Consider the following 16,304-nt stretch of genomic DNA (forward strand, 5'->3'; position numbering starts at 1 on the left):
TTTGCTTACATTATACCTGTATCTCTGATCACATGTTGGGACGACACTCTTGGCTTCAATGGCATTGCCCAATGCTCCCTCCTATCTTTTTCCTTCCTCCATAGCATATACCCTCTTCTGATCACGCATCACCATGGTAATCGAGACCAACATTGATGTCAAGGTGATGCTGAGGCCATAACCGAAGGGACCTAACGGCCACATTAAGTCAGTCAATGGAAGCGCAAGAATACTCCCAACCCAGCTCTTGCCGGTTTGAACTCTGTACATGCTTTGAAACTCTACACAAATTCACTTGTTCATAGCAGAACACATCTTATTAGGTGCACTAACACTGTGCACAAAATCTGCACACCAGCACCAGACATGCCTGTCAGACCAGAAGAATGAATCACTGCATACCACTCTCTTCTTTCGTGAAAATCACAAGTGAGCCAGACATCAGTTTTCACATCCACAGCTGCAGCTGAGCTGAGCTGAACCTGAATAGTCGTGACAGGAGGGACGGCGAGCTCACACTAAAGGCACTTACCAAGACCATGTGGCCAGCAGAAGTTTTATAATGGCCAAATTACGGATAACCTTTGACTGGACTTTGAAGTGCTCAAACTCACTATAAATCTAAGCCTCATTTTTAGGCTCCAATGAACAAGATGAAAAAACTGCTGCTACCCCTTGCCCATCCTAGTCACATTATTCCAAAACCACCATTTGGCAACAAGAAGTAGATGATAATAAGGCTTCTACTCATAGCAGAACTCGCCATGACCATGTAAGAGCACACACCTGGTTACCGCCACTGTTTATATCCTTGTGGCAAGGATAGATGCCGAGCGGTTCCGTGTTGTCATAGTTGTGACTCATGGAATCCAGACACATGCCGGTGTTTGGATTTCTTGCCTGGCAAAAAGCACAAAATACAAATGTTACACACCGTTCCAAAGAATATATCTTACATTCACCGAGCAATTAACAAGTGGAAGCATAGGTGAGTGCTCAACTACAGCTAGAAGGTCTCCAGTCACTATGTTTCAGGTACACTCTTTTTCAGCTTCATGCCAACTGTCCAACATGAGTCACATGGACAGCAGAAGACATATGTGTGCTATGTCAGCATTAACTGAGGCAACTCACACAGAAACATGGCGGCGACAACCCCATAAAAAATGTAGATTACAATTCTGCTGCCAGATTACAGACGAGCATAATAAGTGTAAAATGGTGGTCAACTTTAGCACAAACAAATTTTAAAGGAATAAGGAAAACTGAAACGAAATGCTGGAAGCTTAATCAGTAATTATTTTCTTCTTTGTTCAAAAGCACTGTTTCAAAAGTTACAAAATAAATCTTGCCCCGCAGGATTGTTGACATCTATTAAAATATGAGGATCCTATGCACTGCAAGAATTGATATAAGCGAAGCTTTTTGTGCTATTTGCTTTGATTGATGATAATTAGCAGTGATGCTGATGGTGAATGTGTAATTTCTTCAGCGTTTGGTCCGATACAAGAGTGGTGAGTTGATGTTAAATATTACCTCGTGTGCACATGCCACACGTTTATATACACATGTATATGTATGTATATACACACTCTGAACCCCCCCTTGCGGCAAGTTAGTAGAAATGTGAGCGCTGTAGTCTCCGCAATGCTTTTGAGGGTGGCCACGGATAATTACAGCTGTCAAGAGGCTAATGTGACAACACCCAGGGAGCTCCAGAGGGCATTGTGCACACGCCATACAATGGAAAGGTCTAAACAAGTTTCTGGCATCAACAATCCTTTCTGCCAAGCTCCTACCAAATATATACATGCTCTGAACCACCCCCCGACGCTGTGGAGTGCAAGACAACTGCAGCAGCAGCAGCAGCAGCAGCAGTGCAAAAGCCGAAGGAAGAGACAAAGAAAACTTCACCTTAAAGAGCTGCGGGCCAATTAAAAATAAACGCTTACTAATACACAGCTTTGAGAGGCTCTTTTATTAGGGCAGTTCACTTCGCACCTTATAAAAAAGCAAAAAGTGTTTTGAGACCTTCCCTGGTGGCTCAGTGCTGGCTATGGATATTTAGTGCAGATCGCAAGGTTGCTGATTCAATTACTGGCAGTGGCAGCCACATTCCAAGGGGGGAAGATTGTAAAAATGCTCAGATGTTCAGATTTCAGTGCATATCAAAAAAAAACTATCAATTTATCAGAGATTGTGAAGGGGCAGCTTGCTACACAAGCTGCCCCTTCACTGGCTGTAACTTGCCGCACACATGCAGGCGCCAAGTGAGGATGAGGCCCACCATGACCATGTCTCGCAGAAAGTGTGGCCAAGGTAACGCTCAGGTGATGCACCACAGTTATTGTATGAGAGGCGTTTCTGACACACCCACACGAGAATGTTAGTGGAAGGCTGGTGCAGTGATGGTCGAACTGCCAAAGCTGTAGCTGTCTTGAAGCAGTAACATGGCTATTCTTTGTGGTCTTATCATTTATACAGCGCCCTCCTAACTACACAGCATTACAAAACCTTTACTAAAAAATCTAGGACCAAAGCTGAAAATGCTGTAAAAGAAATCGATACCTAACTATGGCTGTTCTATATTTAGTCCTTAAACAATGTAAGTGTTTCTTAAATAGAAGCGCAATCACAGACAAATCCCGTAGTATTAATTTCCGCAAATGTAAAACATTATTTTTTTTTCTATTACATATTCAGACGTTTTTAGCCCTACCTAGGCATTACATCTTCTGAATTGAACTCGCATGCAGTTGGCAATTTAATTTGATCTGATTTAATTCAGACAGTTAGTTATCCTATAAATAAAAATGCAACGCTAGGCAAGGCTATATCAGCCTCTTGTTGCTCTTTTGCCAAATTTTCCTGTTAATGATAAATTGCAGAAGCATAAGAGGCAATAGGTAGCAAAGTACGTGTTTAGCTACAGTACTTGCTTCTTTCACAGCATGCGAGAACTAGGACACAGAAAAGCTGGCATCCCTGACTGAGTCCTCACATTGTGAGAAATGTACATAAAGAATCAATACTCACATTTCCAAAGGCAAACACTTTCTCACTGGGAACAAACTTGTTTGGGTAAACATTGTCCAGGTACCACTTGAAAGACTTACACTGCAGTTTATTACGCAGTGCCTTGCGCTCTGAGATGTCGCCAAATGATATTTTCTGCAATAAAACGAACAACTTAAGGTTACTCATGCAGCAAGAAGACCAGAAAGCCCATTAACGCATACGTGTGGTATAATTATAACTGAAACTGCTTATACACAATAACAAGCAACAAAACCATGAAAATATAATATAATAAAATTACCACTTACTGATCTATTCTGTCAACAGACAAAGTTTGAACAGAGAAAGTCAAAGGAGATGCTAAAAGCTATATTAGCCTGACACGTGCTTCTCCTCCAGACACAGTTTATCAGTCAGAAACATGACACTGATATAGCAAAAGATATGGACAGCTAAAATAAGAACAAGAACAAGGCTTATGTATTGTACTGACATTAGAAAAGAAGGTGATAATCATCTACTATTTGCCATGCGCGAAACTGAAGTACTATTTGAAACGTATGTCGGGAATACATTAGGCTATTATGATGCATGCAAAATGCCAAACCATAACCAACATATAGCATGCAAAGCATCTATACAACAGACCAATCAACTGTAACAGATGCCATTTTGAATTAGCAAATTTCTTAACACATTCTTGGGTACTCTTCTGCTGAAATTAATCAATTGGTCAACATTATTTAAGAGGGAGGGAATTGCATATAACTAGCAGCAGCCTTTTACAAAGACCAAATGCAGCTCAAGTGAATGCACAGCTGATTCTGTGTGTCGCCTACCTTAGTTCATGAAATCTTTATGCCACTTCTAACAAGTTCTTTCTCATAACATGGAACAACAGGACAGTCTGCCTCTAGTGATAAATGTGCATTTGCATTTCAGCACCATCACCTGTTTCAAGTTCCAATTTTGCCCATCAATAATATGAATTTCATGAAGGACCTTCATATAAGTAGCACAGTCAACGTGGGCAAAGAAGCCACATAAAAAGTTAGACTGAGTTCAAACTGTAATAAGATATTGGGCTGTGTAAAATGCATGGTTACAGATATCACAGATATACAGCAGCTCCCATCCAAAACATTACGCTTTAAATACGAGTCGCTGCATCATAGAAGGTTTGCAAAAGTAGACAATATTGATACTGAAACTAAAAAGAAAAGTAACATTGCCATTACCACTCGCATGGCACATCACTTATGACACGTGACTCAGAATGACGCACGACTCAGAATGCGCAGTTCCTCAGCGTGACCTCAGAGATTAGTTACCCGTGGCCACGGTGCGTGGCTCCCCCAAGGTGAAATTCTGAGGTGATGTGCTGGAACTTGCATCATACCCGCTTGCATAATAGTTTCCCACGATAATTACTTGAGGGAACTCTGGTGCTACGATTGTTCAGCCATCATGGGAATGATGGTTAGTACTTGGTTAGCACATGCGGTTTTCGTAGACGCTAGCGACACAGTTTCCTCAAGTAATTATTGTAAGAAACTCTCCGATACCCACCAACCACCAGCTGCCTGTCTCATCTGCTTAGGTGCTATTTAAAGGCTGCTAATAAGAAAATTAGAGAATTATCAGCCTCTCATCTTTTACAAGAGTGTTTAAGTAGCGTATACAGTAGACTTCCATTAAATAGACTCCAGCAGTTAATTCGATCCCGGCCGAAGGTCTTGGCTGGCGCCCATGCATTTCTATGTACCCAAACTTTCGTTATTTCGATCCTAAAAAGGGCCTTCACTGGATAACTTGAACTTCCCCAGCCAGCACGCATGCGCCTGAGTGACCCCAACAGCGACCCCTTCAGTGCCAGCGTCTGTCTCGGCGGAACTTAGGGGAATGCGTTGAACACACGTCATCTCCCGTCGACAATGCCCGCTTTCGGCTTGCCTTAGGAAGGTTTCCAAGTAAGAACCATGGCTCCCAATGTCTGATTTCGGTATTTACACGACTGTAAAATGCGTCTTTTATTATTTTTTTTTTCTCACAAAAATTGGGCCAAGAACTGCCAACGCAGTCAGTCAGGCACATACCAAAACCACCTTCGCGGCGTTCGTGTGCTTTCCCGCATAACACATGTAATGCAGCAAAGCTTACTTTAGACCGGTACAAAACATATTAGCCACTTGCCCTGCTGTGTGCGTGTGTGTGCGTGTGTGCGCGCGCGCGCGTGTGTATGTGCGCGTGTGCGCGCGTGTGTGAGTGTGCGTGCTAAAATATCAGGTACACATTAGATATTTTAATTTACTTTCCTTTAATCCTCTCTACATTATTTTGGTTTGGACACAAACAGTGGGCGCACATTTGATTCGAGGGCAGGTTAGAATCGGGAAAATACTGCAAAATTAATCAGCGGTGCGTCATGGACATTTTTCTGCATCTTGTTTATTTCAACATTAAAATGCCTGTTGATTTCTTTAGCATAGTATAGTTGGTAAAACATCCTTTTATTTGAATCGATAGCATCATTTGCTATTTTACGTACCCTGAGCTCTGGACGGTTTTGGTAGAAGTAGTACTTGTAGTTGTCCATCCACACTTCAGCAAGCCGGGCTGTGTTGATTCCGTGCGTGTCCTTGTTGCTTGGAAATTTGTAAGGGTGGTAGTCACGGAAAATGTGTCCCACGTGAGAGCATGGAGCTATCACCAAGGTGCCTCCGCACATCCAGATCTGGAAACAACGGTCATTTCCAATAAATAAACACATTCGAGTGCAACAATAGTATATGTGCTTAGGTATTTCCTCAAAGCAGTCACTTTGGAACTCTGTAGGTGAGTACATTACAAAACTAGAGTCTAAGAAACCTAGATTACACAGTGCAGTATTCTTGGGTTCTGGAAGCATTTAGATCAACGTACACTTGATGCAACCGCAGTGATTTTATGTATTTTTCTTTTCACACCTCTTAAATGTGCGAAAAGTTAAGCCACGCAAGTGGATTATGTTTATGGAATTGCAAAAAGGCCAGTCTTAGCATGGGCAGAGGCTTAACCTACTTGGAAGAATGTAAGAAGTCGGTAGTGACACCCCTTTGAGAATTTTGCATCAGCTTCCCATGACATGGATTCATAGATCTTTAACAATGTTTAGCAGCACTTTCACCTGCACTGATACTGACAATCTTCCTGCACTGAAAATTGACAAATACTCAACCTTGCAAGTTTAATGGCTTTTGTTGCATGAAAATGGCTCAAACTGGTGACATGGTGACAAAGTGCAGTGAAATTGGCGACATGGACAGAACAACTGGAGTGCAAACATTTAAATGTGCAAGCATGGAATTCATTTCTTCCATTAAAATAATCAATTCTTTTCTCTGGCAGATGAGCCAAATAGTTTCAGAAGAACATTCTACTATATGAAAATGCTTTAGTGTCCCCTTTAGAGGGACACTAAAGAGAGCCATCAAACGAGTTTATAGACTGATAGAGTATACTTTCAGAAATTAATTTTCGTTAATTTTAGAGTAGGCAGTTTATTATTGCCAGAGAAAATTAGGGTCAAAGATCCATTGTTTCTAAATGTCGTAACCACGTATCAGCGGTGGTATGTCAGCGTGACGTCATATTTCAAATAATTTTTTCGTAGTTGGTTCATTGTGGCTCATTGAAGGTTCTTGAAACTTGCTAAGTTCAGTCTTTGGATCTTTTTTAATACAGTGTGGCCCACCTTTAAAGATCAAAGTGGAACTGGACTTTAATACACAAAGTCGAAATCCATAACATCACGACAAGACAGAGCTTATGGCAGATGATGTTTCCCACTCACAGCCAGCAAAAAAAGAGTTGTGATGCTTGTTTGGTGTGCAGCCCGATGTGAGAGCACCTACTTATGCACATAATTGTGGAGAAGGAGGCAGCATACCTGCTGAAGAGTCATAAAAATGATGAGAAGAAGGGCCTATGCATTGAACTCCAGTGCTCATAGAACTCAAAAGAATGCCCCATAATGCTTTAAAAGGCCCCTCACCCCGACTGGCCATTTTGAGCTGACAAGTGTAGAGCATACATGCACGATAACAATCGTGTCTGCAATATATTACTTCACTACTTGCCACAGAAAGGTCTGAAATTTCAAACCAAATGCCATTTTCCCTTCTCCTCGCAGCCCGTGCTCCACACCACAGGATGACCTACACCTGCTAGTATGCCTACGTACACGTGTTTGTGCTGTGACGTCGTTCATGCTGACATGTGACTTCAAGAATTATTCAATGCAGCATCTGTTATTTGTGTAATATGTTGCTTGAATAGATGAATTAAAGCATAGAGAAATAATAAAGCACACAAACTGAATGTCTGTGTGTTGTTTTACTTCACACCGCAGCAAGAGAGATGTACTTCCGTTTCGTGTGCTTCTTTCCACGTCTTGCAGTCACGCATGCAGACATCGTAACTATGTCATTTTCTACCATGTTCTAGCGCAAGATCATGCTCTGTGATCCACTTGTGTGCCTCATTATTCATGTAGCACTGACTTATGCCTCTTGTCAGGTGTCCTCGTGCACAGTGCACAAAATGAGACATTCACAACAGCTCACGCGTTACGTCATCAGTGGAAGTGCACTGTGCCACTGAAAAGCAACGTGGCACAAAAAGTGAAAGCGGGGCACGTGATGTATGCACCACGTGAACCTCGGCCATTATTCAGCCGACCTGAAAAATTTTCGCAGCACAACGCTCCGTAGAGGACATGTAACAACTTCTAGCATATAACCAAAGTCTCCTGTGTGGCCTGGTAAGGGGCCCTTTAAGGTTCCCCAGATTTTAGTTAGTGAATTCTTGCAAATTTCATTGTTAAGCTCTTTCAACTCACACGGAATGACATCTCCAAGTTCTCGCCTCCCCAGCCTTCCATCTCACTGTCGTAAGAGCCGCTCTCCCAGAAGTACTTGCGGTCAATGGCAAACAGGCCACCAGCCATGGTGGGCGAACGCATTGGGTCTGCTTTGCTCTTGCGTGCCTTCCTCCAGGCCTCGGGTGTGTTTATCCAGATGAACTCGCCCTTCCAGTTGAAGCCACCAATCTGATAGAAGTCTGAACTGGTACCCATGTACTGAAGTGTCTTGTCATCAATTACGTCAATGATGGGGCACACCACTGTTGTACGATCTTTCTTTATCAGCTCTACCATGGGCTCCAGCCTGCGTATGGAAGGAATAGAAAATGTTAAACATTTGAATTGCTCTGTGCTTGTATGTATGGCAAAAATTATTACTAACTCATTCTTAGCACTCGAAAATTATTTCATTTTTATTTTGTTGGGGCTGCAATCCCAGGTTGCAATGCAAATACTCTTCTGAACGTTTTGCGCAAGTCTCTTGTGCAACCAACTTGTGATGCTAGTAAACCAAAACCTGGATTAGGCAGAACGTCTAGAAAACATTCACACTTACATCGCAAAATGGAAGTTCTTCCTCAGAGTCATCTATACACTATTAAGCCTTCCGAAGCATGGAAAACTATGATAAAATTTGCTCATGGCAGCAGCTTAGTGCTCTTATTGAGGACTGCAACACTGTAAAAACAAGCAATTTGCTGTTTTAGATGAAGGAGCCCATAACTTAAGAATTATGGCATGTGCAAGACAATGCACAGAAAAATGTCTAGAATAAAATGTTATTTTGGCCTCTGAATTGTTTTTATGCTGTGAGCCACACATTTTAAAGGAAACGTCCACTGTGCATGATGCTGAAACCAAATAAATAAACTTTCTGTGTTTGGCATTTTGTCAAGCATGCCTTCCAACAGTCAGTGCAACCATGTGAATATTGTTTGCAAGGGAGTTAAAGGTGCCCTGAAACACTTTCCTAGCTAATCATAGAATGACATCACTGTTAAATTATGCTGCCTCAATTATCTCCTGCCGCAAAAATTTTTAGAATCAGTGAAGCACAAACGATTTACACGTGGTCATCGGCTTGACGAACGGCTTTCATTTCTACTAGCATGCTCGAGGCTACACAGGGGCATGGCAAGGGGCGCGAGGGAGCAATGCCACACTGGCCTTGTCCAAAGGTTTAATGCCTCGGCTCGTGGCAGAATGGCTCGTGACAGGCCCCCTCGGCCCTGCTGTGGTATCTACGCTACGCTTTTAATCTCAGAGACTACATGCAACAGATGCAGCAGCGTACAACCATTGTGTGTAGACCAGCAGTGCTAAAATGAAATGGTTTTTCTGTTGTTTTGAAATCGCACATATACATATTTTTAATTTATTTAAATGAAATTAGCAATTATTGTATTACTGAGAATATTCTCACGATCATGAAATTCACCAATAGCTGTTGGTGGGTCCATCTGCTTGCAATGACACTGCGTGATGACATGCGAAAGAAAGAGGAAGTGATTTTTCACTGCTTTCAACGACACTTTGCGAATTCCCTGCTGCATGCACTGCAATTAACCTCATTAACTGCCTCATTAACAGATTGGCAACATTTTCTTACCATGTTCAAAAGGTGTTTTAGGGTCCCTTAAGAAAGCTTGAAATAAAATTCTAGCATAATCCATCTCACTATGATTGTTAACGTTAATGCAATTAGCATTCAAGCTATGTAGCTGCAAACTGTATTGTTGAAGACACTTAAGTAGGCCAAGAATGTCAACTGCATTAATACAAGCATGCACCACAGTGCTACCCCAGAGAACGGATCGTACACCTTCGGACGCCATAAAGAAAGCTTCACTAAACACGGCCTCTGAACCACAGCCACTTTTGTCCGAATGACACTGGAGAACTGTGTTCACGACATCCAACTTCAAATGAACTACAGTGTGCTTGCACAGGCATCTACTTCAGCTGTGAAACATTTACTTATTGTCAGGTAGAAGAACGGGCGTCCTCGCTTTTATCAGTCAAACATGCACCTGTGGAGTGCACTCACAACAATTGAAGGGCGCTGTAAAGGTGGCTAAGTACCAGCAGACTGAAGAGTGCCTGAACTATTCAAAGAATGCTAATCACATTAAAAGATGCAAATGCAGAAGGCACAGTTGAAAAATGACACATATGCACTCTATGTCGTCTGTCTCACCTTTATCAAGTTATCTTTGTTGATTTCCTAATGAAACCGTCGGACAAGTCCGGGGATCTTACTTTTTATGATTTACATTTACTTCACGATAGTCCAACACATGAGTAATTCAAATTAATGTAAATATTCTGGTTGACCCACTATGTTCCCTATGCGTTTTGAATCCTCTTACTTATAAATAAACAAACAGGTAGGTATTTTAGCTAATTCAAACTTTCTGGCCACTCAAGATGGAAAAACACAGCTGAATACAGCTGCTTTGCACAAACAGTAAAGGCATACTGCCCACCTTTGATACTCAGTCACTCTTTACATTGATGTATGCTAGTAAGAAATGGCACCACTTATGTGGTTCCCGAGAACACAACCAGGCAGAGCATATGTCGATTTCCTATACCTGAGTTCATATATCTGTTCAGGCACAGCCAGGTGTGTCTGTCTATAAATATATAGTAAGCAATAATATTGCATTGGCTGTCCAAACCAAGACAATCTCCAGCAGTAATGTTGTAGCTCCCAGCACCGGAGAGAATAAAAGGACAATAATGTTCATCAGGGAACAAAGCATTTCGTTCCAACCCACAACGTCCTCAAAAATGCACATCAAAGCTGCAAGCCCAGTGGAAAGGACCATAAATGGAAACTCAAGATTCTAATGATCCACATCAATCCATAAAATAGTCCCCATTACAAAGTCATTCACAATGACCACCTGGCTCCCTATTACACACAGGCAATGTCACTTTTGCCAAGAGGCAAGCTTTACCACTGTGAGAGGCACAGTGATGAACCTCTCTCATTAAACTATTGTGAATGTGCCCAACACATTTTTTCTTATTATTTCTTCTTGGTATATTTATTTACGAGTGCACAATGTTCACACGTGCATGGCCAAGACAAACTACCACAAGGCCAGTGGTGAGCCCATTAGAAAATGCAAATCTTAAGAATAATAATGCAGCAGAAGACACTGCAAGCTTACTTCCAATAAAGCCCAAGCATGGCAACAAACATTTGCATGGCTAGAACTGAAACAAACCAAATGCTGTGAATGATGACCTTTCTAAGCGTATGCCACGTCTTTCTGAATGTCAAGAAATTTCCCAAGCCCTTCCAGCATACATTTTACAGAATGAATAGTAGCGATATTTGTGCAGAGGCCTCCACAGGCAATACTGTAGCAGACAAAGGCGACATTGTGCACATTGCAAAGTTGCTCTTGAGAATGGGGTGATAGCCACCGTGAGAACCTATTGCTGTGGCAGTAAATGAGGTTAGAGGCAGAGGAATTACCAAAGACAGCCAATTTTCAGTCGTGCTTGTGTTGTGCTCCTTTCTCGTCCATTTTTCAAGTCATCATGTGGTTACAAGGTGAAAGCCTACCAACTAGAATTTTGAATTTTGCACTAAGACCACAGTGCTTAGGTCGTCATCGTGACACTACAGATTTCACAATGTCTGAGCATATTTCAAACAGAACAAACAAATGCCTTATTACTTTTTGCGTAGGAGAAGCCTAGAAGGTCTACCAGATAAACCACACACTTTGTTCATTAATGTATTTGTTGTTGTTGTTGTTATTATTATTATTATTATTAGTGTTGTTGTTGTTATTATTATAGCAAATAGCGTTCTTTGGCTTTTTCAGCCGTTTTCGTGGTAGTTTGGACTTGGATGAGGGAAGGCGAGGAAACGCGCTCTCCGGCAACCGAGTTGCGAAGAGGGGCGAAAGAATGGGGAGGGAGGGGGCGTCATGTGTGAGCTTTCGCGTACAAGGAGGAAGGGGGGGGGGGTGCACTGCCACTTTTTAGCTCATTTTCTCGTTCGTATATATTTTTTTTTCTTCTTGTTATTGTTAAAGTTGGTATGTGGGAATGTTAACATGCTGTCAACATCACTACATTTGATTATTCCCTCTCTGGCGCACCAAACCTCTGTTTATGGTGACATTAAAGTATTCACAAGTCCAAAAGTGCGATCAACCAGTTCGGCCTTAACATGCAAAACAAACCACCACTTCAAAGCCTCCCATATGTGTCCTGTCATCTTCTCTTCACTTCCATTTCTTTTGTTTGCTTTTTCTGCTGGTAGAACGTCGCATAAACACAAACCAACTAACCAAGGTTTTCAGCCTTGCTGCCTTTAATAATTTTCGAGTTACACATTCATAAAGCATTCGACAAGTTATACGCGTACGCATAAACCGGCCCGGCTCGCGCATGGGGTACGCCGACGAGTTGAGGCCTACCGGACTGGCCCGGAAAGATGCTTTTAGAGCAACGAGGAGATGAGGAACAAGAAACGCGCACGAGCTGCTCTTCGAATTCCGGTCGTGCTCGTAATACTGGACGGCAGTGGAGGAGAACGGCTGTCAGGACCAAAAGATAACAAGAAAAGGGCCATCCGCTAGAGCGGCGTGCTCTTGAAAACCATCGGCGAGCCCGTTCGCGCTTTCTGATTTTGTATGAACAAAAACAAAATGGCCGTAATGAGCAACGACCGGCAAATCGAGAAACCGGCGAAGAAGCAGAAGACGGAGCAAGGAAAGCGAGAAATGTGGCCCGCAGCGGCGGCTCCACAGCTTTCCTGTCCCCGCGCTGCTGCCCTCCTTCCAAGCCATACGCACTTCTCGTCACGTCGCGGTTTTCCGGACCGACGCTCACGGCATTCGCCGACATATCGCTGGCTCGCCCGGCTCGGGGGAATCTCGCTTCCCAAATTGCGCTCAACGAGCGGCACTTAAACCGCTCGTACTCCTTTCTCAATTCCTAATCTGCGCTTCCGAGCCCCCTTTCCCCACCGTTTGCACCGCACCACCATCGAGTGGCTCCAGCTGCGTGGTTGGAGCGGTCGTGATCTCACGAGCTTTACGAGCAGCTTAGAGCCCCTGCGCCCTCTCCCGGCTCTGATCGTGGCTCTGCAAAGAGCCTTTGGCAACCACGTCTCGACTCTCGGCTTGTCACATGATGCCCTCGAATTGCTGCTTGCCGCATAAATGGCCGTGCGTCAGCAAGAACCACTGCGGCCACGACTCCGCCTCTCCGAATGACTCCAAGAAAGATCACGACCGGCTCTCTTACGCCTTCAAGGAGCTCAAGGTGGCAGCAAACCCCATAGCTAAAAAAATAGCGTTTGCGCCCTTTGGGCCATTTTCCCCAGAAGCAATATTCGTGCCTTACCTTTATTTAACCGCACTTTCCATACTCCCAAATAACGGACGGCATATCAGCGTGACACGCCGATCTTGACAGGAAAGGATAGCGAGCGCAGTGTGGAAAAGGAAACACACGTAAGATACACATGACGATTACTGCTTAGTGACAAGATAATTAAACCCCAACGGGCTTAAGCTTTTTAGAGAGCGGTGGTATCAGACGGGCGGCAGCGATTTTATCACGTGTTCAATCGTCCTTCACAAAAAAACGTTTACACCCTTAGGGGCTTATTTTGACCCCCAACAATAATCGTCATCAATATTGCGTACACTCTGCGCTCGCTACTTTCCAATATGTCGAACCTCTATGCCACGCTAATACGCGCCTGCTGTTCGTTACTTTCAAGTACCGGGAACGCATGAAATCGCGCAAGACAGACGGCGATTATTGCATGGGAGACAATATATGCCCCAAAGGGTGCAAATTTTTCTTAGACTGTTGACTACAGTATCTCTCGATCGCGGCGTCAACACTCTCGGGGCTCAATGTCGACGGCGTGAATGTCCGAGTCGATTTCCACATCCCGGAGACGTTCCGGGGTAACGAGGAACACAGCAGCGTTGGCCTCTCTACTAATTTCGTCTATTAAGAGCACCGTTAACATGCGACTTTGCACTCATCAACAGTAAGCCGTAACAGCAGAGTCATCGCAACGGCCCAGTGCGACATCATGTATGCAAGCCGAGGAGGCGCCGACATATCTTGCGCTGTTACTGCAAAACCATATGTTTGCATGTCAACGTGTCGTAACTCGCCGTTCCGCAGTCGTCGCTCACTTAGACTCCTTGCGCAAGAATATGTTAGTATAATGTTAGCAGTCTAAAGCTCATTCTGGTGGCGGCGTTCGTAATCCGAAAGTAAAACGGTCATTCGCTCGGGGATCTGGTTCGCAGAAATGACGAGTGCACATTTCAGGAGACGGCGCTCCCCCTGCGCCGCACACACCTCCGGGAGCGAGGCCAAGCCCCGGTCAATAGCATCCAAAAGGAATGATGTTGGGCCTAAACATCGACGTATTTTCAAAACAAACGGAGAAAGAATGGCCGTTATCGCGAGAGTGCCTCAAGAATTGACGCTGGATTTCCGCCGACGAAATGGGGCTGCGCCGTATTGGTGTTCCGCGCGCGTCCATCGGCTCCGTTTTTATGTATACCAGGGTTCACATTCCCGTCCCGACGTCTCTCATACCCCAGGCGACCTGCGCTGTGCGACCTAAGATAGGTATCACACATCGTTGTTTTCTACTATCGTCCACCGAGAGATGAAGCAAGAGGTCACGCCGACATAGCCTCGCGCGCTAGCGCCTACAGCGGTGAAGCGCGGCCTACAATGCAGTCCAAGAAAAGGACGTATGTACGTCCCCGCCAGAATGTATAGCGAAGCGGACAAGACAGAACTGGACGCGGGTATACGGTGGACACGTGCATTGGGGAAAAGGACGGCGTACAAAAACTTTTTTTTTTTAAGTAAGGTTGAATATACTCGGCGAGAACACGACCAGCGACCGACAGACAGGTCGCAGACCGACCCGGGCCAAACCATGGCATGGTAGGCAAAGAAAGCTTCGCTACAATAAAAGATTCCTAATTACTACAGCGCAAACGGCAAAGATGAAAGGGAGACACGAAACGAGAGAGCTGGTCCTGTCGTTCCGTGTATCTCCTTCGTCGTCGTTGTTTACGTTATAGAAGTTATGAATCTATACCAACTATAGCCCAATTCGCCGTTCTCTTAAATAATAAGTACATCTCCCCCTCCATCCCCAACGCACAAAGCAGGACGTAACGCACAGCGCATCCTTTTCCTTCATTATACCCTCCCTGTTTCCCACGGTATAGTGTTCGCGACTGCAATTTCATGCTTCACTTTCTTCGATCTCTAAAAAAGCAATACGAAGGAGTCAGTTTTATGCGCGGCGAAACCAAGGCTGCGTGAAAATTTGTTTCCTTTTTCGTCTTGTTCTGTATGGCTATGCATAGTCCTCGGATTGCGTGGCGAACAAAAAATACGCATGCACACACCTTGGCGGCTTTAGCGTTTTGCTTGCAGCTCCTAACAGTGCGGCCACCGGAACGGTGAGCGCAGTGGGAATTTAATAAGATGTATACGCAGATTACCTCCCGGCACGTCAGGCTCTACACTGCAATGTAACGCTCGAGCTACCACGGGGCCCGTGCGAATCGCTTCACAGGCTGCCGCCGAGCGCCAAGACCGTACGTAGCTCAAGGCGGTTGATTTCTCTCCTGGCCGATACCGCAGCATTAGGAAGGAACAGCTCCCACAGAATTATAAACTCTCTATGTTACGCTGCGGCATCAAATTCTGCGGCAGCACTGGTCTGAGCAAAGCTTGCCACCGAGCCGGTCGCTCCTATACGGTAAGAGCAACATCTAAAAGGTTTTCCTGTCGCAGGCTTACATGCGGGGCTTAACGTCACGAAACTGCATAGGAAAAGCCGTATGGAGAGCTGTGAATTAATTCATTGTGACCGGCCGAGGTTCTTCGTCGTGAACTCAAAGCGCGGTACACGAGCGTTCTTCCATTCCGCCCCCATCGTAATCCAGCAGCCGCGGCCGGGTATCGAACCCGCGACGTCGTGCTTAGCAGCGCGACGCCACAGCCAGCACGCCGAGTGATAGTCAGAGCTGAAAGAGCATACGGCATGAACAATAAAAAAATTCAAACGCGCACGTTAGCCGCCGCAGGCACTGAATTTCGCAAGACAGTTCCCGATTGCCAGAACAAAGCAAAACTGCATATTTCAATTTGGATCCACCTTTTATTTACTCGCTTGCGCTGCAGTAAATTAAAAAAGAAAAAAAAGAAAGAAAGGAGACAACCAAAACACAAACAAATCAGACAAAGAATTAATGCCATTCCACTCTGTGAAGAAGGATGACCAGCGAAGCTGTGTATGTGGCGAACTGCATCTCCGCTGCGGGTCGACCCGGCATTGCACTATCTTCGGGAT

The 16,304-nt window shown here is 44.3% G+C and overlaps 1 protein-coding gene across 2 annotated transcripts in view; it reads right to left on the bottom strand.

The window, feature by feature from the left end:
* The window catches only part of LOC139054596 (polypeptide N-acetylgalactosaminyltransferase 1-like), a 51,973-nt gene that overhangs the window by 9,455 nt on the left and 26,214 nt on the right, over positions 1-16,304 (bottom strand). For both annotated transcript variants that reach the window (XM_070531831.1, XM_070531830.1), the window contains exons 4-7: positions 7,898-8,225; positions 5,567-5,752; positions 3,037-3,171; positions 787-900 (exon numbers count right to left, since the gene is read on the bottom strand). In XM_070531831.1, the coding sequence (XP_070387932.1) occupies positions 787-900; positions 3,037-3,171; positions 5,567-5,752; positions 7,898-8,225 (763 nt within the window). The remainder of the gene's footprint in view (positions 1-786; positions 901-3,036; positions 3,172-5,566; positions 5,753-7,897; positions 8,226-16,304) is intronic.

The sequence above is a fragment of the Dermacentor albipictus genome, chromosome 1 (assembly GCF_038994185.2).
Source record: "Dermacentor albipictus isolate Rhodes 1998 colony chromosome 1, USDA_Dalb.pri_finalv2, whole genome shotgun sequence".
NCBI lineage: Eukaryota > Metazoa > Arthropoda > Arachnida > Ixodida > Ixodidae > Dermacentor > Dermacentor albipictus.